We start from the raw sequence: 20539 nt of genomic DNA, 5'->3' as shown, positions 1-20539 counted from the left end.
TATGAGGAAGCACCTGCAAACGTAGAGAACACCCGCTGACAACACTTACAGTTAACCGACCACCGTAAGCAAGCCCAGGGTGGGGACTGTATTTTCATGGGCTTTATATATTCCAAGGCTTAATCTAGAGCAGACGTGTATGGCTGAAGTGGAAGGATGCTACGTAAAAAACTGACCAGTTACTGCTCTTGATAGGTAGCCAGGAGCTGCCCCATCAGAACCAATCCAGGTGTATTCATGGAGTTAAAAAAAACAACAACAACCACCAATTTAGTTTCCCAATAGGGCTGGGGTCGGGGAGTACTGTCCTGCTTAGCGTCTCGAGGAGCTGGTAAAGAAGGGAACAGGAGCCAAACCTTCTTCCACTGAAGTATGAGGAGGACAATGAAGACGACAGATTTTTCAAAAATCATGATCACGATGTAAAGGGCACACTGTCCAACCCAGGCTCCGCACTGCAGAGGGTCTCCTGCAGGGAGAGCGGGCTTGGTCACGCGGGGCGCAAACACCAATGCCCCGCCCCCCCCACTGCCCACAGCTCCTGTGAGCCCTCACACCCCACCCCACCCCAGAACTCCTGAATGAGCCCTCCAGAGCACCAAGAATCAGCTCGGCCGAACAAACAAATGTGGGTGTTTTAAACAAAATCAGAGAATTCCTAATTTGGAGATACCAAAGTGGCCTTTCTTCCAAGACAGCCCAAGATATAATTACAAAGCACTAAAGTTAGTAAGTGCCCATTGCTGGAGCTCAGAAAAGCTGGCTCTTTTTGTCCACTGGCAGCAGAGGCTGTGTTAAGCAAGACTGCTATTATTATCCATTGTTGATTTTTCCAGTGGCTGTAGTGCTACCCATCCTTTCCCCCGTCCATGAGCGGGCTGAGGGTTTGAATCATGAAGGCAGCAAATGACCTCTCTGTTTGCCTCCTACCCCTGGCCCACTCTCCCGGCCATTCCTGCTGCCCTCAGCCCTGAAAACAGAAACCTGATTCTGGGGAAATTCAGATTCTGTTTAGGGGGGCACCCCAAAACACCTTGGGCTGGGGACATGGAAGAAAAGAGAGGAGCCTCCAAGGTGAGGAGGTGCTGTGACAAAGGTCCGTCTGTGATCCCATTAGTCACTGTGCTTGAGAAACAGCACAGGAATCACAGGAATCCAACAGTCCGTACTGGGGGACACTCAGTGCCTCCAGAAAGTTTCAAAAGGGACTTGATGAAGGGTGGAGGACCCCTCCAGGGAACATCCTACAACCTCAGTGACAGGCAGAACCCAAGGGATGGGTGAGTCCCTGGGAACCACAAACGCCTCCAGAGCGAGAGACCCAGGGGAGAGTGGGGGGGGGCGGGGAGGCCACCAGGGGCCACTCTGGAAGCCCTGCCGGAGCTCTGTGACCACGTTGGCCCAGAGAGGGCTAGAGAGTAACGCTGCAGGGGAGACAAAGGCCCCAATCCAGGCTGTGAGGAGAATCTGGTCTCCAGAGGAACATCCAGCTTCTCATTTGATTCTGCAGTTTCTGCAGCAATCCCTGTCCAGCATGGGTGCCGGAGGCCCGCAGCCTTGCCAGCTGTATGTGGTGGAAACCCAGTGGACACCTTCCAGCAGCCGTAATGGACACAACCCCAGGCTGTTCCCTTTTCTGGAAAACCTCTGGAGAAGTGCACAGAAAACATGCAGAAAGACGTCACTGCCTCTTCTGCGGTGTCCTATTTACTTTCACATTTGAGCCAAAAAGTCATTTCAGAAGTGCAATCTCTCCTAACTAGATTTTTAATGGAGTTTTGTAATCCTTTCGGTAAACTACCTGATGTTATTGAGGAAAGTCCTCAAGAACAGCAGCTGAAAATACTTGTTAAAAACTGTTAAGTGAAACGGGGGACAGTCAGACAGAAGCACTTGGTAGGAGTGGGACTGAATCCCAATCTAGTCTGAATTGGGACTAGTGTGTTTAAAAGTCAACACAACGAGTTAACATTTAATATCAAAAGAAAATATACTTGCTCAGAGCATGCTCACTTCAGCATGCTCACTTGGAGCACTTAAAACTTGCTCCAAGTTTTAAGTGGCCGACAAAAAGAAGATGCTTTTCCTTCTCAGGGGGCCTCACACTGCCCCCTGAATTCCACTGCTCTGAGTTTCAGAGCCACAACTTAAGAGGCAGCTGCCTCTGTTTTTCATGTAGATGCTTGAGTAAGAAAGTCTAAAAACACGGTGAGGACTTCCCTGGTGGCACAGTGGTTAAGAATCTGCCTGCCAATGCAGGGGACACGGATTCGAGCACTGGTCTAGGAAGATCCCACAAGCCACGGAGCAACTAAGCCCGTGCACCACAACTACTGAGCCTGTGTGCCACAACTACTGAAGCCCACGTGCGTAGAACCCACGCTCCGCAACAAGAGAAGCCTTCACAATGAGAAGCCCGTGCACCACAACAAAGAGTAGCCCCCACTCGCCGCAACTACAGAAAGCCCACGCACAGCAACGAAGACCCAAGGCAGCCAAAAACAAATAAATAAATAAATAAACAAACATAAATAAATACATGGTGGAAAAAAAAGTAAAAAGTCACATGTGACCCCACTCTCACACACCATTTCCTCCAAGCATCCAGCCCTCGTAGCCACAGCTGGAGTGAGTGCACATGAGCTGGTTTTTCTGGTTTGTTTCATTTGAAAGTCTGTCCACAGCCTCGTCTTTTAAGGACAGACAAGCCAGGCATTCTCGCATGCTCTGCTTTTTACCACACTGGACACACTGAGGTACGTGGGCGTTTGTTTTTTTTGGATTATTTCCTCAGGATAAATCACAGGGATGGATGGGACCAAAAGGACGGAACACGTCTGTAGAGAGGCCTCTGGAGGGAGCACAGGGACAGCGGCGGGCAGCAAAGCCCACACACCACTGGTGCCCAAAGGACAGAGACCTCGTTTTCAGGGCTTCTGCCTAAGGAAGAGCAGCCTGGTCTTCAGACTGCAGACACCACGTACTCCCTGGACCCTGTCTCGCCCCTCAGGGCTGTGTGGTCTATTCCCCACGGCCCATGTTCTTGTTAGCAAGTTCACCTTCTCTTCTAGGGACCATGGAAACACCTAGAAAACAAGCCCCTTTTCTTCTCTCACCTGAGAAGAGAGCTCTGTGGCCTACCTGGAACTACTGCCTCAAGTGGATGGGCCGGTTAACAGGTGCAATAGGTAGAATAATGTCCACAACCTAATCCCCAGAACCCGTGACTGTGGAGCTACTGTGGCAGAGACTCAAGGCTGCAAGTGGATTAAGGCTGCTGATCAGCTGACTAAGAGAGAGCATCCTGGCCTATCCAGGTGGGCCAATGTAATCACAAGGGCACTTTAGAGTGGAAGGAGGTGGGGGAAGGTCAGAGCGATATGATATGAGAGGAAGTCAACCTGCATCTGCTGGCCCTGAAAATGGAGGAAGGGGCCACGAGCCAAGGAATGTAGGTAGCCTCCAGAATGTGGAAAAGGCAAGGAAACCGATTCTCCCCTTAGAGACGCCAGAGGGAACCAGTCCTGCTGACACCCTGGTTTTAGTCCATGAGACCCATGTCGGACTTCTGAACTACAGACAGTAAGATAATAAATTTGTGTTGTTTTAAGCCACTAGTTTTGTGGTAATTTGTTTTAGCCGCAAGAAAAAATAATAGAAATTGACAGAAATAGAAACCAGGTAACTGACATCCACCATCCTTCCTCAGCCTGGGGAGGGAGGACCCAGACGGTCCTCAATAAAGGGCAGCTTCACGTGGAAACACCCTGGCTTGAAGACTCTGGTTCCCAAAGGCAGGGGTGGGATGACGCAAGGGCAGGGGCTGAGGCAGGCTAAGTGGGTGGAGGAGGGTGGCATGGAAACAAGAGGTTTAAACAACCACTGCCTTCTTCCTTTCAATCTCTCTTAAGGATGCAAACAAAATACACTGGGAATAGGTGGTACCATAATGTCCAGCGTATCAGGACCAGACTTGGCCTCCACTCCCAGGTCACTGAGCGGCATGACTGGCTATGAGTGGCTCTCTCGTAGCACTGCTCAGCTACAGTTGAGTTGAGAGCCCTGCCTTCCGGAAGGGATCTTAACAGCAAAGAAGAAGCTATGAGCACTGCTCTTGGAGATGGTGGAAGGATTGCATATCTCAGTGTAGTAGCCAAGAGGCCCTCCAAGCTGTGCACTGTCTGGGTGAGCTTCCTGTGTCACTCAACCCCTGTGGATGCCTATCCTATAAATGAGGATGATGTTGCTTTGGTCCATGTGCGCTGTGGTCCATTTCCATCCTCCAAGTTGAGGAGTCAGTGACTTGGAGCTTCTCTGCAGCCTTCCCTGGAGGCACAGGGGCGCACGCTGTGTGTCGGACACTATCTTAAGTCAGTGACTCATCAGGCATCAAGTAACAAGGCTAAGAAAAGCCCTTCCCTGAGCTCATCTCCCATCAATGGAGACAAACAATTACTTAAGATTTCTAGAAATACCCAAGGCACTCACAGCCAGCTCCACGAACCGGCTCCCCTTTTAAATGTCAGTCCCTTGTGAGTCTTCAGCCATGTAGTGGTGAGCGGCCATTGGGCCCAGAGCCATGAGCTCTTTGGGAGGTGTGACCAGGAAAGGAGAGTGGGATCCAGAATCCCACGGTCGTTCCATCACAGAATCCCTCCTTCTTGTCCCACGTGCCCCTCTCATGGCAAAGGCTCCACTGATGCTGTTCCCATGAATGGGAGCTCCTGGCTCCAGACAGCAAGGCCTGTTGTGAAGGTGGGAGACAGCTAAATCCCCAGAGCGGGGCAAGGCCAAAAGAAGCCCCTCTCACCAGCAGCCCCGCTGAGGGCACATCGAGCTGTTTCTCTGGGGGTATCAAGTAAAAGGCACTGCATTTGTGCCCGGAGCCAGCATGAAGGCAGCTTCCTACCCAGGCTGTATCCCATGGGGTATGACAAGATGGAGTGGGTCAAAGCTGGGCCAGCATCCCCAGGTCACCTGTTTCAAGCTGTGTCTCTGTGAGTTGAGGATTCACCTGGTGTCCCTGGTGACCGTACATGCCAGATGCTGGGGTGGGGGCAGCCCACGGTCAGCAAGGTGACTTGGCCCCGGGGTTGGGGGATGGACACTCCAGTCCTGACCTTGTGAGCCCCAGTAGTGGAATGGCCCAGTGACAGGACAAGCACAGACATGCAGCAAAAAGAGGGGCAACTCCCAAACTGAGAGCCGCCTCCCATCTCTCTAGTGAGGTGGGCAGGTGGTATGAGCCTGGTGGGAACTGTGGCAGAGCGAGGTGGCCTTACAGCCCTGCAGGTGAGGGCTGTGCCCCTCCCTGCCTCTAGGGTGTCTCCTGTCTCCTAGGAGCCTAGGCAGCGAAGCAGGCACCCACCTGCCTCGGGCATGTGGCAGGAGGTTGGAGCTCAGGCTCCAGAACAAGCCTCTCCACCACACAGAGGACACAGCCACCAGCTCTTGGACCTTCTCCGAACCCACTAGCCTGGAGGGCTGTACGGGGCAAGGAGCAGAGCCCCCTCCAGGAAGCCCCCTCCACAGCCCTGTCTAGCGTCCGTGGTACGTTACCATATTCGCCAAAACGCAGGGACTCCCACTGCTGCCACTCCACCAAGACGCTGACGGCGCGCACGCCCATGTAGATGAGCAGCATGCCCACGGTGGCGTCCAGGAGGAAGTTGATGAGGTACCTGTGAGAAGAGGGCACAGTGGCACCATCAGGAAACACCACCCAGGGAGCTGGGCCCACGTGCTTCCAGGGCCAAGGTCAAGGCTGGGGACCCAGCACTGTTTGGTCCTGTTCTGGGAGGTGGGAGCCTCCGGTGCCCCTGTGCAAGAGGCTGCAGGGCTCACCTCCGGGAGCCCAGGAAGGCCTCACGCCCCGGAACAGTGCACTGCTCAAAGTGGATGGAGGCGTGACCAAGAAACTCAAAAGCCCTCAAGTGTTCCTGCCAAACGAAGACTGGGACAGAGTGCCTGGAAGCAGCCAAGGAGGCCGGTAGCAAAACAGAACTTAATCGATAAAAATAATTTGTGCCATAACTGTTCGTTCCCTGGAGGCCCAGCCCTCCCAAGGCCCCGAGACAGTGCTGCTGCAGCAGAGCAGTTCAGGAAATGGCCCCCGGGGTTTGCTAGACCAAAGAGGGCAGGGCCACGTGGCCCCTGCTCATCCCTGTGCTTCAGAGCCTGCCATGGAAGCAAGCACAAGTAAATATTTCTAAAGAGAGAGCTTAACCCTCCATGGAAAAGGCAAGATGATGGAGGAAGGAGAGGAGGGTCAGAAGAGCATGCCCACCCTGACCTCTCGTTCTCGTGGGGTCTGTTTTCATCTGTCCGACACACACTCCTTCCCTCACCAAGGAAAGGCCCCTGAACACAGGCTGCAGCTCTCCACACAAAGCAGGAGACAAGCAGTCACCGGGTCAGGTGCTAGCCCTCTAGATGCCACATGGCTAGGAAACCCCCCTAGGGAAGCTCTGGATACCACAGACCAACTGCGGCACTGCTGAGCTGCTCAGGCTTGAGACATTTTATGCAGGCCCATGGCCCCAACCCCAAGGCCCAGCCTCAGCGGCCTCAGTGACATGCACAGCACTCTGAAACCTGAGGGAGCATGTGCTGAGGGGGGAAGGGGGCGGCTGCCAGTGCCCTGGAGTGGTAAGACCAGAGGGAGGGGACGGCCTTTTCTTCCTGCCTGCCCTTCCTCTTTAAAATCACAAGGGGTCACTCTCAGACCACAGACCAGAGAAGGCATAGCGACTGCTTCCCAGGCAGTTTCTCCAAGTTCACAGCTGAGCTCTGGCCCTAGGCTAAAGCTGCTCTCAGATGCTTAAACTGCATTGGTTTCAAGTGGTTCTGACATCTGGGACCCATCCTGAAAATATCAAGAGAACCTGATACACACGCATGCATTAGTTCATTCATCCCTCACCAAACACTGATTCGAGTCTACTGTGTGCCAGGCCTTAGGAATAAAGACAGAAAGCTCTAGACTCTATACTCAACACAGGTGAGACTGGCAGCCAACAGGGTATCCTGTGGGTCCCGGAGCCAGACTGGCTGGGATCAAATCCCCGCTCCATCACTCTTGAGCTGTGTGAACTCAATTAAGTTATATAAATCTCTCTCTGCCTCAGTTCTCTAACTGTAAATGAGGATAATCCAAGTATCTATATTGCAGGGCTGTTATGAGGATCAAACGAGTCAACATACGTGAACAGTGCCTGCCACGTATTAAGTGCTACACAAATGTGCTGTTAGAATCATAGCCCCTCGGATGTCACAAAAGCCAAACTGCCACCCAGAGCAGTATCCCCAGCACGGGGCACCCCTGCAGCCACAGGAAGTTGTTCACCCTCCTCTGTTTGTACACTTCTCCTCTCCCTGAATTGACTGGCTTCCCTTCTAGGTCTGTAGAGTACCAAGATGCCCCAGGTCCAGCCCAACCCTTCCCCCACTCGTAAAAAGTCACAGGGCTATTCACGGATGATGGGGCTGGAATGAATCCTGCTGCAGCACTTGCTCTTCCACAGGCCAGGACCTCTCCACTCTGTGGGGCAAGGCCTGCTCTGCCTGCCTAGTCTCCCTCCAACAGCTCTTCAACCGACTGCTGGAGCTCACCTGTCTTTCCTATGTTTTAATGACAATATCCTCTGATTGAGCTATTAACATCTTCATTGGCAAGTGCCTCTATGACTTCCAACGTTGCATGTACTCATCACCTCATGAAACCTTCATGGTGATCCTGGGGATCTGGATGAGGAAACAGAGGCTCGGGGAAGTTGAGCTGCCTTCCCGCTGATTGGCCTCCCATTCAAGGGCTCTTTTCACCACCCCTAACTCCATTTTGGGCCTTTTCTCCTTTGGCTAAGCACTCGAGATCTGTCAGCAGTCCCTTCTCCATCCCAGCTGTGATTCAGTTTGTCAAAGTCCACCAGTGACCAAGGCGGCACCAGGAGACAGGTCTCCTCACCCCAGTGCCTCCAGGGTGAGCAGCTGGCTCTCAGCATATCCTGGCCAACCAAGAAAATCCACCAGAGGATGACACAAGCTTGCCGCTGGGCTCAAGGGTTAGAAGGACAAGGCCCTTTCCTAACCAACTCCCCTATGGGAGGATCGCCCTTCCGGCCCCCTGCTGTGGGACTACACCCTAACAGATTACAACCTACCCAGGTCTTAAGGTAAAAAACCCTGGGGAGGGAAGACTTTACAACCTCCTTCTGAATCGGGACCTGAACTAAATCTCAAAATTACACACTGTCACCAAACAAGAGAAGCTTAAAGGAATCTTCCAGTCCAAATGGTCTTAAATATACACTGAACCTCTTGGCAAGGGACTCACCAGCCCTCCACCCCACTCTCCCTCAGAGGCACGGCAGGGCTGGAGGGCATCCCAGGCAGAGGGCAGTGCGAGCAAAGGCAGAGAAGCAGGAGACAGCTGGTGGGGTCGAGGGCCACCAGGAGCAGCCCAGCATGGCTGGGGCACTAAGTTTGAGCGAGGAAGGCAGCAGATGGAGCCAGGATAGGGAAGGGGAGCATCCTCTTCTACTCCATCTGCTAAGAGTGGCACTGTTCGGGTGCTGTCCGCAAGGAGGACAGGTATCATGGCCCAACTGGGGTTTTAGGCAGACAGCTTTGGGGGCTGTGTGGAAGGCACACTGACTGCACTGACAAGGCAGAACCACCCATGGTCTTCAGGTCAAAGAGGTCAATGTTGGTCAATAAACGGTCAACAATGGCTTTGACCCTGAATGGCTGACACCACAGAGAAGCCCCTATGTGTACTGCTCCAGCACAGACACTCCTTTGGGGCATTATGCTGCTTTGCCAGGGGCTGCTTGGAAACTGGGAGACATAAGGGCACTAGAAGGCCAAGGGACAGAACTTAGGTTGATTAGCAGAAAGCCAGAGCACAGGGCAACTGTCACTGGGCAAAACCTTAACACCCAGCACGCACACAACAATCTCTCAGATGAGCACAGAGACGAAGGGGAGTTGCCCCCTCCCCAAGCTAGAGGGAACATGACTGGCAGCAGAAAGCAAGGCATGGAGGGGCAGGTGATGTCTGCACTCAACTACGGGCCACTTACAGTGAACAAGGGTCCTCTTCAGTGAGATCTGCTAGGTATACATTTGCAAAGTGGATGAACAGCATTCCTATGGCTTGTTTGGAAGTGTCTAAAAACCTGTACAAAATAGAATCAGCGCTTGTTATCACTCTGACAGGAGGGTAATAACCAATTTGGGGAAAATGATAAGTCTAAAACATGAAAAAAAAAAAGAAAAAAGCCACTGGGGAGACCCCAGACTTCCAGTTACTAGTCACCTCTTCCTGGGACGTTGGGACTAACTCAGGCTTGGCGTTTCAGCCCCCTTTCAAAACAGTAACACTGCATCCCTGAAAGGCCACTGATTAATAACACAGATTTAAACACACGAAACACGTTTAAAGTGTGTGTTTTCACTTTTTCCTTTTTTTTTTTTTTGCGGTACGCGGGCCTCTCACTGTTGTGGCCTTTCCCGTTGTGGAGCACAGGATCCGGACGCGCAGGCCCAGCGGCCATGGCTCACAGGCCCAGCCGCTCCGCGGCATGTGGGATCTTCCTGGACCGGGGCACAAACCCGTGTCCCCTGCATCGGCAGGCGGACTCTCAACCACTGTGCCACCAGGGAAGCCCTCACTTTTTCATTTTTGTTACTTCAAAACAAAATGCTTGAACACAGCTTTGGATGGGGTCTGAGGTGCCTCTACTTTAAAGAGCTCCCAACCGACTTCACACACAAGCTGAATGATGTGCAAGCTTAACGAGACTTGCACTCATCCAGCACTGCCTCTGGAACCCTAAACAACCTTCAGCTGCTGCCGCTTAAACAATGGGCTCGTTTGGGGCAGACAAACTTTTCAGTAAAGGGTCTGAGAGTAGATATTTTAGGCTGCGGGCCATCGTGCTCTGCAGCAACTATGCACTCTGCTGCTGCAGTGTAAGAGCGGCCGGTCACTAGCAGCCCGTTGACACTTTATTTATGGAGACAGACGGCAGTCAGATTGGGCCTGCGGGCTACAGCTTGCCAGCCCTTGGCCTAGAGGACAGGAGTTTCAGAAAAGAAAAAACAAAGTTGGTAGTCTCTGGGACAGGTGGCAGGAGCACTGTGGAGATAACGTGGGCCCTCAGTTTCTCCTCGGCCATGAACACCTGGGGACCACTCACAGTCTGCGGTCGAGGAACCTTTGGATTGTGGTCGCCTCTCTTGGCCTCCCAGGCTGGGCATTCAGAATTGGGCCAGGCCACTGACAGGGGTGATAAAGGGGGCACACAGTCATGGGTCTCAGGGCTGGAACAGACCTTAGAGATTATCCAGACCAACCCTGCAACTGAGGCCTGAAAATCATTTCCTAAAATCACGGCAAAGTAGGAGCTGCCAAAGGGGACTATGTGTAAAACCCAACTCCACATTCCCCCAGGCCCCCCACCTAAGCTAGATACCCAGACTTGAGAGAAACCGACTGGTGGAAAATAAAAACGAATTATCAACATTGAGAAATAATGCACTGAAGATCAATCAAGAATATGCTTATAATTTTATTAAGGGGCCTTTATCACAGAGATTTATCAGAAGTTTCCTCTGGAGGGAAAGTAGCTATTGTTAGGACAGGTGCAAGAAAGATGGCTTCTTGAGGGCATTATGTTGTCCTGAGGAGCTGGCTGTCTCCTTCTAAGTGATTTATTTTTTTGGAGTTTTGTCTTTGGAAGCTATGTCTGAAGCTTTAACCACCATTTCTATGAAGGAAAAACTGTTGCCACAAGGTCATCCTGGGACTAAGAAAGACTAGTTTTGGGGAGAGGGGCATCTACATGGTACATTTGACTTATCTCCAAATTTAGATGATTTTTTTGCTTATGCATAGAGAGTCCAAAGATTTAACATAGTCCAACAACAGGCAGACATAACTAACAAAGCCTGCAGCACGGACTGATACATCTGTATCATCTTCCACCTCCTCAAACTAGACAGCAGAGTTATGACAGAATCGCCACCATCTGGCTGTCACTAGCCCTATAGTGGACTCAACAGTTATCTGGAGAAACAGAAGTGCTTTCATATTATACACAGCTCCTGATGATTAACTGGACTAATGGATTTCAACACTTTATGTTATGTATAATTGCTCACATTCCATGCCCCCCCCAAAAAACCCCCCAAATAGTCAAAAGCATTCTAGGAATGAGTTAATATTTAAATACGCACCATATCCTCCAAGGACGTCTTTCATGCTTTGGTTCTCTGAAGCGTTTGACTGAAAGAAAAGATAGATATTCAATACCTTTCTACAGTGATAAGGAAGCGAAGTGCATTTAACAAGCTGGGGGTTCTCGGCACACTCAGTGTTTAAAACCACTGAGTCAGGGTACTTGCTCTTTAACATGGGATGATGTGCAAGAAGCCATGAAGGTCTCAGAGGCCCTGTTGCTACCGACCAGTGGACTCTTCCGAACCGGCTACTTAGGAAGAGTGGCTCCTCACAGCGTGTGGAAAATTGTATTTTCTTCTTTGTGACAAGGGTCTCTCAGACAGGGACTGGAAACTGCAAAGGGGAATGTAGCTACTTCTAAGTTCAGGATCCAACGACAAATCCATCCATCCGCCCACCCACCCAAACGTTCACAGAGTGCCTGCTCCAAGCCAGGCACTGTGGAGACAAAGGCAGAGGCAGCTGTAGGGGAGGGCAGACACGTACCCGCAAGGGTGGCGAGCGCTTGAGAACAGATAAGTCTGAGGCAGAGTGAAGGCAGGAGCCCGCCTGCCTGCCTGGAGGAAAGGCACCAGTCAGGAAGGTGGCCAAGCCCAGTCCTGGGGACCGGGGGCGAGGCTAGCAAACGGACCAGGGAGGGGAGAGAACAGCCGTTCTGGACAGAGCACACACCATGAGCTGACAGGCACAGGGACATGACGTGACAGAGTGTGTGTGGCATAACTTGATTTGCCTTTAATATTGCAGGTAACAAGGGAGATAGCGTCCTGAGTGCCAGGCCAAGGAGTCTGGAATGAATCCTGCTGGGAAGGAAAAGCCAGGGAAGAGACCTAAGCAGAGGCAAAGACACGGTGGAAATGGCGGAAAAGCGGCTCTGAATTGTGTAGATGGTGGGTTTCTGGGGGTGGAGAGGACTGAGCAAGGATGCTGACTGTGTCCCAGCACCAGGCAGTGGCACTCCCAGCACAGGACAGTGGAGGCGGGACGCTCATTCAGCAACAGCCTGACCACGTCAAATGGCAAAGGGCTCCCCAGACTGACAGCTTCACCTCAGGTGGGTCTGAGACATAACCGTTTATACTGAAGGAAACAAAAAAGTTCTAAGTGTCTTGTCCTCCACTGAAGCCCTAGGCAGACTTATTTCCACAACGACTCTTATCTACTAAAACAAACAATGCAAGTGCCGCATGTGTGATGTTCTCCCACACAGAAGTATAGAGGAAGAAACAGACACGATGGTAGCAGGCAAGAACAGACTTCTGGCAGAGCCCCAAGCTGCAATGAGGATGCAGGAAGGGGAAGGCAGGGAGAAAGAAACGGGTGGCCAATCAATAAGACCTACTTCCCTAAATAAATACAGGCAGCCCCTGGGTTGCAAAGCAAGGACTGTCTATGCACAGAAATGAAATGTCTGGTGTTTAGAGACATTTTGATAGAGAGACCAAAAAGCAGGTGTAATTGTGAGGAGGGGTCTCATCCCGTTGACACATGACAGATCCAAAACATCAACAAGGCCGAAGAGTCTTGAGGGAGGAGCTGAGGGAGGCCCAGAGGTTCTGCAAGTATCCTCTGGGCTGAGGGGCTGGGGGCTCAGGAAGGAGATGCGGAAGGGAGCTGGCCAGGACAAGCCATCTGGAGGGAAAGCCCACAGGCAGGGCCAGAGCGCCTCCTGCTCATGTGTTCTTCTCCTCAGGGGAGTCTGTCCCCATCAGCATAAAATAAAGGACATCAAAACATAATCCAAGAAGAATGTCCTCATTCTTAGGAGATACATGCTAAAGTACCAGAATGGGTACAATTTACTTTCAAGTGGTTTAGGGGGAAAATTATACATTATTTATGATAATTATATATAATAAACATATTATAAATGGTATAACTTATAAATAATTACACTATAATTATAAATACAAAGTAATTACATAATATTTATAATTATATTAATATAATATACAATAAGTAAAGAGAAGCAAATATGGTGTTATGCGACAAATTGTATTCCTCCTCCCACCCCCCTAATTCACATGAAGAGGTCCTACCCCCAGGACCGCAGAATGTGATTACTTGCAGACAGGGTCTTAAAAGAGGTAATAAAAGTAAAACAAGGTCCATGGGTGGGCCCTAATCCACCATGGCTGGTGTCCTTATAAGAAAAGGAGATTAGGACACACACACAGACTGAGGGGTGACCATGTGAGGACACAGTGAGAAGACAGCCACCTGCAAGCCAAGGAGAGAGGCCTCAGGAGAAACCAAACCTGCTGACACCTTAACCTGGGACTTGCAGACTCCAGAACTGTGAGGAAATAAATTTCTGTTGTTTAATACACCCATTCTATACTTTGTTATGGCAGCCTTAGCACACCAATACATGTGGCAACACAGTAATTGATAAACCTAGATGAAGGACATTTGTGTATTCATTAAATTTATTTAGACTTTTTTTTAGGTCTAACATTTTTTGAAATAAAAAGCTGGGAAGAAAACACACTCTAGAAGAATGAACCAGTCCAAACATTCATCTGGCAATATCGATCAAAACTGTTAATACCCACACCCCTTAACCTGCAGTGCACTGCCAGGTACGTGTTGCACAGGTCTTACTGCAGCACATGCCAAGATGTATATAGGTCTTCACTGTCATAACAAAAACCCAGGAAGAAGCCATCAACGTGGGGTCGGGTATATACATCACGGTATGAGGCAACACCATGCAGTTACTAGAAACAAGGTAGATCTGCATGGATTAATATGGAAAGACTTCCAAATTATATTAACAAACTGCAGAATAATATGCCTACCATGATTCTGTTCAGACCCATTTTTAAAGAATATATATTTCTGCTGGTATTACGCAGGGGTTTTTTCCCTAGGATATGTAAGTGACTGTTAACAAAGGCTTCCTTTGATGAAAGGAATTATGGGTCAGGGGACCCATAGACTTTTTATATCATTCTGAATGGTTTAAACATTCTTCCATGTTCATATTCTTTTTATTTCAAAAAAAAAAAAGACAAGCCTGTGTCAGAGACTTGTATTAATGCAGCAAAGTGGGACATGGGAGAAGTGATGTGACTCACAGCTGGGCTCTGGTTCAAGAAAGGGAGAGGAAGGGTGTGTGCAGGCTGTCCGTGTGCAGGAGCACCCTACACAGGACTCAGAGTGGATTCAGATTCTTCTGAAGAGCAGACGTGTGGCTCCTGCCTTCTCCCTCTCCATGTCCTACCCCCTTTCCCTAAAATATGTGAGTCTAAAATCTTTTTTTTTTTTTAATTAAAGGAAGAAGAAGCATTAAGAGAGCTACTCTAGATCTAATTTGGAAAAGAACAGAAGATCCCGTTCACCCAGCCATGTGTTATTGAGGGGCCTGCTGTGCTATGGGGCCAGTTCAGCAGGCGACGAAATGGACAAAACCCCCCACCTTCCTTACTTTCAAGGGGGGAGAGAGGAGTAAACACAGAGCATGCCAGGCAGCAACAAGGGATAGGAAAGCAGGAAAGGAGTGAAGGGGCCTGTGAAGTGGGTTTGCAGGGACAGATGAGGAGGCCTGGAAGGAGAGCATCAGTCAGTGAGAATCACCGTGTCTGCGGAATAGCCGTCAGGCAGAGGCCAGGGATAGGCGGGAGTACGGGACATGAAGTCAGGCCTCCCAGGCCTGTGGCCCAGGGAGTAAAGGCTCCCCTTTGCCTGCAGTGACGAGGGGGCAGCTGCAGGGCAGGACGCTATGACCTACAGTCGAATAGGCTCACCCCTGCTGCTGTGCTGAGCAGCCTTCAGGGAGATCAGTATGAGAACCCACGGCGAGGCAGCGGTGGCTTAGCCAGCTAGCAGCAGGAGAGGACGACAGGAGGTGGGATCCTGGCTGTATCTTCAACACTAAGCCGACAGGACTTGCCGACAGGGTGGATGGGGTGGGGGTGTGAGAGGAAGAGAACAGTCCAGGACGACTCCAGAGCTGGGAACTTACACTGTTCCACTGCACTTCCGGTTCTGGTTTGGTGGTGGTGAAAGGTGGGAAACTGAGGGGACACAAGACTTCTCTGCAGGTAAGAGATGAGGAGCTGCCTCCGGGTCCCTGATGGACGACGAGCCAGGTAACCATTCCCAAACAGGCCTGTTCCCCACGGGGCTGTGGCAGCTGCTCCCTCAGAAGCTCCAGAGAGTGATTCAGGCTCAGCCCTCGGACAACCGATCTTTTCTCAATTCCTGGTGCTTCCACAGGAGGGAGAGAACTCAAGACAGTGCAAGAGGGCAAAGCAAAGGGCAATCCATCCTTTCTAACGTATCTACCAACGTCCCCTGAGGCCGGAGGGCTAGTGGAGGGGAAGCAGGCACACCTCAAAGGTAGGTCAGGCCCCTGACACTCCACGACACTGGAGCTGGAACCCAAGGTTGACGGAGCAGCGCCTAAGAGAGGCCCTCGTGAGACAAAGAAGGGGGGTGGGGGGGTGTTGAGAGTGGGGGGCAGACAAGGGGGCTGCTGGGGCGCACAGCCCTCGGGGGGCTCCCAGCAAGCTGTCTGCCTTCATGCACACACGTCCCAGAGACACGTGTGGGGCCCCATCGCCAGAAAAGCAGTAGTGGCCAATAGCCAGAGAGATGCGCTGTGAGTCCTCTGCTACTATGTGATTTTATGTAAAAAGAAAAAAAGGAGGGGGGCCTCTATGATCTAGCAGGTTGACCTCAAAATTAAACAAGAGAAAACAGGTGGAAGCAGCTGGCACAGAACACGTGCTCAGGAAAGCAAACCACACCCTGCAGGCCCTGTCCTGGACCGTCTTCCCTCTCCTCCCCTCTGTGTCCACTCTTCCCAGTCCTGGGGCCCAGCCACCCCATCCTGGTCCTGGTCTCTGAGAAGCGTGTGACCTAGGGTCTGCCAGCCGCAACCTGACCTCTCCACACCAGCCTCCCTCTTGCGCCTGCAGGCAGCTCAGGGTTTTAGAAGGGTTCTAGGAATCCCCCCAATGTTCTGAGTGTTCCTCTGTGGCTCCCTTCTACCTCCCAATGGCTCTCTCCTCCCTCCACAGGCTCTCCTTCCTCTGCTTGACCCTTGGGGAGAAGCCCTCCCTCTCAGGGTTTCTATGCCAAGGGTTCATCAGCCTCCTCCCCCAGCCCTGGCACCCAGTGACCCTCCAAGTGCAGCCTGGTCCCGCAGAGTCGTGTCTCCTGCCCACCCTGCTAGTCCTGCCTGGCTTCCCCGTTTCTGCATAGAATGGAAGTCTCCTCACCTCTGGGGCCTCCATAGTCTCCTCCCCTGACTCTGTCAATCTCTCCCACCAACTCTGCAATTGAGGAGTCATCTGGACGTGTCCCTTTCCCCGTTTCTACCACTGAACTAGTCCAGGTCCTCATGACTGCTTTCCCATGCTAATGAGACTGCCTCTTCCCAGTCACCTTACCCACCCACCTGCCCACCCATTCCCCTCCCCATCCCACCCACAGCCAGCAGGTACTCTGTGCTGGCGATACTAAAACGCATAACACAAACACAGTCCCTGCCCTCAGGAACTTTCAGTGTAATTACACTGCACATCATTTAACTTGCCTGAAACACAGCTCCCTTCTTTTCCAATCTTACTCATTTTTGAATTAAAATACATCTTTTGGAAGAGGTAAAGTGTATAAAATCCATATAGTTCATTCTTTTGGTTAGAACTTGTAGGGTACATCTTTTTCAATCTCCTTTCTTTCAACTTTATACTTAACGTGGGTCTACTGTAAGCGACATATAGCTGAGCTCCCCCCACTCCAAATGGGGCTGGCAACTGAAGAGTGGTCCTCAAAAAGGTATGTCCAAATCTTCACCCTCAATACCTGTGAATGTGACCTTACTTGGAAAAAGGGTCTTTGCAGATGTAATTGAGTTAAAGGTCTTGCGAAGAGATAATCCTCAATTAACGGGGGGTGTGGGGGGTCCCTAAATCGAATTACAAGTACCCTTATGAGAGAGAAGAGCAGAGAAGAAGGCCTTGTGAAGACAGGAGCCTAGGAACCTCTGAAGCCACCAGAAGTAGAAGAGGCAAGGATTCTCCTCACTAGAGCCAGTGGAGGGGGTATGGCCCCGCTGACACCTTGATTCTGGACTTCGGGCTTCCAGGACTGTAAGAGAATAGATTTGTTTTGTTAAGCCAAGAAGTTTGTGATTATTTGTTATGGCATCCCTAAAAAACTAATTAGGCAATTTTTTTTACTTTTACTTTTTCTTTTTGTTTTTGTTTTCTTGGCTGCACCCGGATTGCTTACGGGATCTCCCTGACCAGGGATTGAACCCTGGGCCCTCAGCAGTGAAAGCACAGAGCCCTAACCACTAGACCACCAGGGAATTCCCTTTACTTTTCTTTTTCTTTTTAAATTAATTTATCTATTTTTGGCTGTGTTGGTCTTGGTTGCTGTGCAAGAGATTTCTGCAGTTGTGGTGAGCGGGGGCTACTCTTCGTTGAGGTGCACAGGCTTCTCATTGTGGTGGCTTCTCTTGTTGCAGAGCACGGGCTCTAGGCACCTGGGCTTCAGTAGTTGTAGCACGTAGGCTCAGTAGTTGTGGCACGTGGGCTGTAGAGTGCAGGCTCAGTAGTTGTGGCACACGGGCCTAGCCGCTCCGCAGCATGTGGGATCTTCCCGGACTGGGGCACGAACCTGTGTCCCCTGCATCGGCAGGTGGACTCTCAACCACTGCGCCACCAGGCAAGCCCTTAATGAAACTTTTTGCTTTGACAATGTGATCACTGAAAGGCAGCCTCAGCATGGCTGTAGAGTGCACTCATCAAGGCACGTGGGCGCCCAGGAAGCAGCTCAAGTGAGGTTGGCAAGACTCCCACCTGCCCTCCTCTCTGCCCACCTGCTCTGGGCCTCAGCTCACACCCTCCCCTGAGGGTACCAGGGCATAGTGCTCACTCTTCCAGAAGTTTTGTGTTTTTGGTGCCACACAACAGGAAGGCAGTATGGGTGATCAGATTCTACCTGTTTCACACCGGCAACCTCGTCACTTGGTTTTGCACACACCTCTCTAAGTCAGCACCTAGAGGGCAGGTACCTTGCAATCCACTTCCCTGTCCTCCTCGGAGCCTCGCCAGTTGATGCCCCAGGGACTTGCTGAGTGGAGGAAGAGAGATGGGATTTTATACAGGGGTGTTTCCTTTTATATCACAAGGAAGAAGACCTAAGAGGTGGCATTGCAAGTCAAATCACAGGAATTGGAAGGGAAATAATATCCTCAAAGCAGCTGCAGTCCTACTTAGAAACCGAGTCATAAAAAGCACAACTGTTTAGAAATTAAACCACACAATTTAAGAGAGCCATGTCCGTGCCGGGTGCACCCTCAGAGAATTAGAGTTAGACGCATGTAAAGGGCAGTAAGAGGCTCCTGACTGACTGGTGAAGAGAAAGCAGGGCTCAACTGAATGACAACGGGGTAAACTGGGCTTCAGAAGATGTGATTACCAGGAGGTAGCAGTCCCTTGAGCCCCTCTTTATCTGACGGCACTTCCCAAACCAGCATGATGAGGGTGTAAAATCACCCCTGCTGCGGATACAGTACAGGAAGGGGCTTGTGAACCCGGTAGGCTTCTTGGCAGAGAGCTTCTCTTTGCTGTGAAAATCCACCAAGGCAATTCAATTACAATATAAAACGTGTGGGACATTCACATTCTTACTACTAAAGTGTAATCTTGAAGCTAGAAGGTGATCACAGACCACACAGCAGCCACTTTAGCATCTGGCATTTCACAAAGTGATACAACAGAAGACACCCTGGATGGTGCCACGTCACAGGCTACGGAAATGAGTTACAGGCTCTTCACCAGGGGCCTCGGGATGTGAGCAGGTTTCCACCCCCTGGGGTGGGGGAGCTCCAGAGACTATGAGCTCATGCTTTCTTGTTCATCCCTGGGGGCAAACCCTCTCCTTCCAATGACCTGCAGCCAGAAAAAAACCCAGAGTTTTAGAGCCTTCTGCCCAGTGACAGGCTGCTGACCAGGACGACACTCTGATGGCCTCATTTCTCAAGCTGTACCACGGTTCAGTGGCTCATGCAACAGAGGCTTCCTGTCGAGGGTAACAGACTGTTTACCAGGGCAAATGGCAAGCAGCCCCCACCCGTGCCAGCTGGGGATCAGTTCATAAACTAGGCAGTTTGGAATCTGAGTCAGAGCCAGAAGGGTCCTTGAGGGGCCAACCTCTTCGGTGTAAAGGGTGAGGAAAGTGGGAGGGAAGAGCTGATTTGTCCAGGAGCTCCAGGTACTTAGTAGTGGAGCTGGGGTGAAATCCGAGCCACCTGAGACAGGCCTCTTTCTGTAACTGGTACTGGCTGGGCCAGTGACCTCAAACCACAGCTTGCTGGCTCTGTGTTCCCAGGACCCCAATCCCAAAGGACAGAAACTCCTGGGGGTGAGTAAATCCACCCTCCCCGATGGAAGCAGCAATCTAGGAGGAACCCAGAAGTGTTTCTGCACTGTCCCTAAATTATAAATGATCATCCCAATATCCAAGCCTCCTTAATGCTCCCTAGTGGTGTGAAAACCCCAGAGGTACTCAGTGTCTTCAGAGCAGGGAGAAAGTTCCAGGAAGACACTGAGGTAGCCTGCTGGTTGCCCCCCAAACCCACTGACCCCTCTCTCCTTAGTGAGAAACTAAGGAAGTCCCTTCGGTAGCTTGCAGACTGTGTCCTCAGCCTCCCCTGCAGCTGGGTGCGGCTGTGTGACCAAGTTCTAGCCTAGGACAGCTGTACACCCAGACTGGGCTGCTTTTCAAGAAGTGAAGAGCCACGTGATTCTTATGACAAGGGACTAAAGGCAGTCCAGCTGGGGGTAGTTTGAAATCTAGTCCCTGCTTTATCAAAAGTTTTATTATTTTAAGCCAGTCACTTAACTCTTCCGGGTCTAAGTGTCCTCAGCTGTCTACGTCATAGGGTCAATGTTGGGACAAAAGCAGCTGTAGCAGGTGAGTGGTGTGACTGCCTCACCACCACCCTTCGTCAGGCATTCAATCCAGGATTTTACATCATTACTTCTCATCTTCACAGCAACCGTGAAAGGTATCATCCTTGTTTTACACATAAGGTCAGAGGATCTGCCAAAGGCCAAAAGTGGTACAACCAACATGTGCATCTACATCTACCTGATTCCAGCACCCACATCCTCCCCCCACCCCACCCCCACCAGCCAACCTGAGGAAGCCTAATCCAAGACAACGCTGGTTCTTGTAGGGCTGGACCGCAAGGGCAGAGAGAGCCCAGGAGGCTCCCTGAGGTCAGGGCCCACCTCCTCCCCGCAACATGTCCTCACGACTCTGGTTCTCTTCCCT

The 20539-nt window shown here is 51.1% G+C and overlaps 1 protein-coding gene across 8 annotated transcripts in view; it reads right to left on the bottom strand.

Moving 5' to 3' along the window:
• The window catches only part of LOC116762578 (store-operated calcium entry regulator STIMATE), a 54560-nt gene that overhangs the window by 7012 nt on the left and 27009 nt on the right, over positions 1-20539 (bottom strand). For all 8 annotated transcript variants that reach the window (XR_004352283.1, XR_004352282.1, XR_004352284.1 and 5 more), the window contains exons 2-5: positions 11239-11287; positions 9081-9176; positions 5560-5681; positions 357-469 (exon numbers count right to left, since the gene is read on the bottom strand). Coding sequence is in view for 4 of the 8 variants with exons in the window: in XM_032649712.1 (XP_032505603.1) it covers positions 357-469; positions 5560-5681; positions 9081-9176; positions 11239-11287 (380 nt within the window). In the remaining 4 variants the exon portion in view is untranslated. The remainder of the gene's footprint in view (positions 1-356; positions 470-5559; positions 5682-9080; positions 9177-11238; positions 11288-20539) is intronic.

The sequence above is a fragment of the Phocoena sinus genome, chromosome 11 (assembly GCF_008692025.1).
Source record: "Phocoena sinus isolate mPhoSin1 chromosome 11, mPhoSin1.pri, whole genome shotgun sequence".
NCBI lineage: Eukaryota > Metazoa > Chordata > Mammalia > Artiodactyla > Phocoenidae > Phocoena > Phocoena sinus.
The sequence above is the reverse complement of the archived record's forward strand: the minus strand, read 5'-3'. Positions and strand labels throughout refer to the sequence as shown.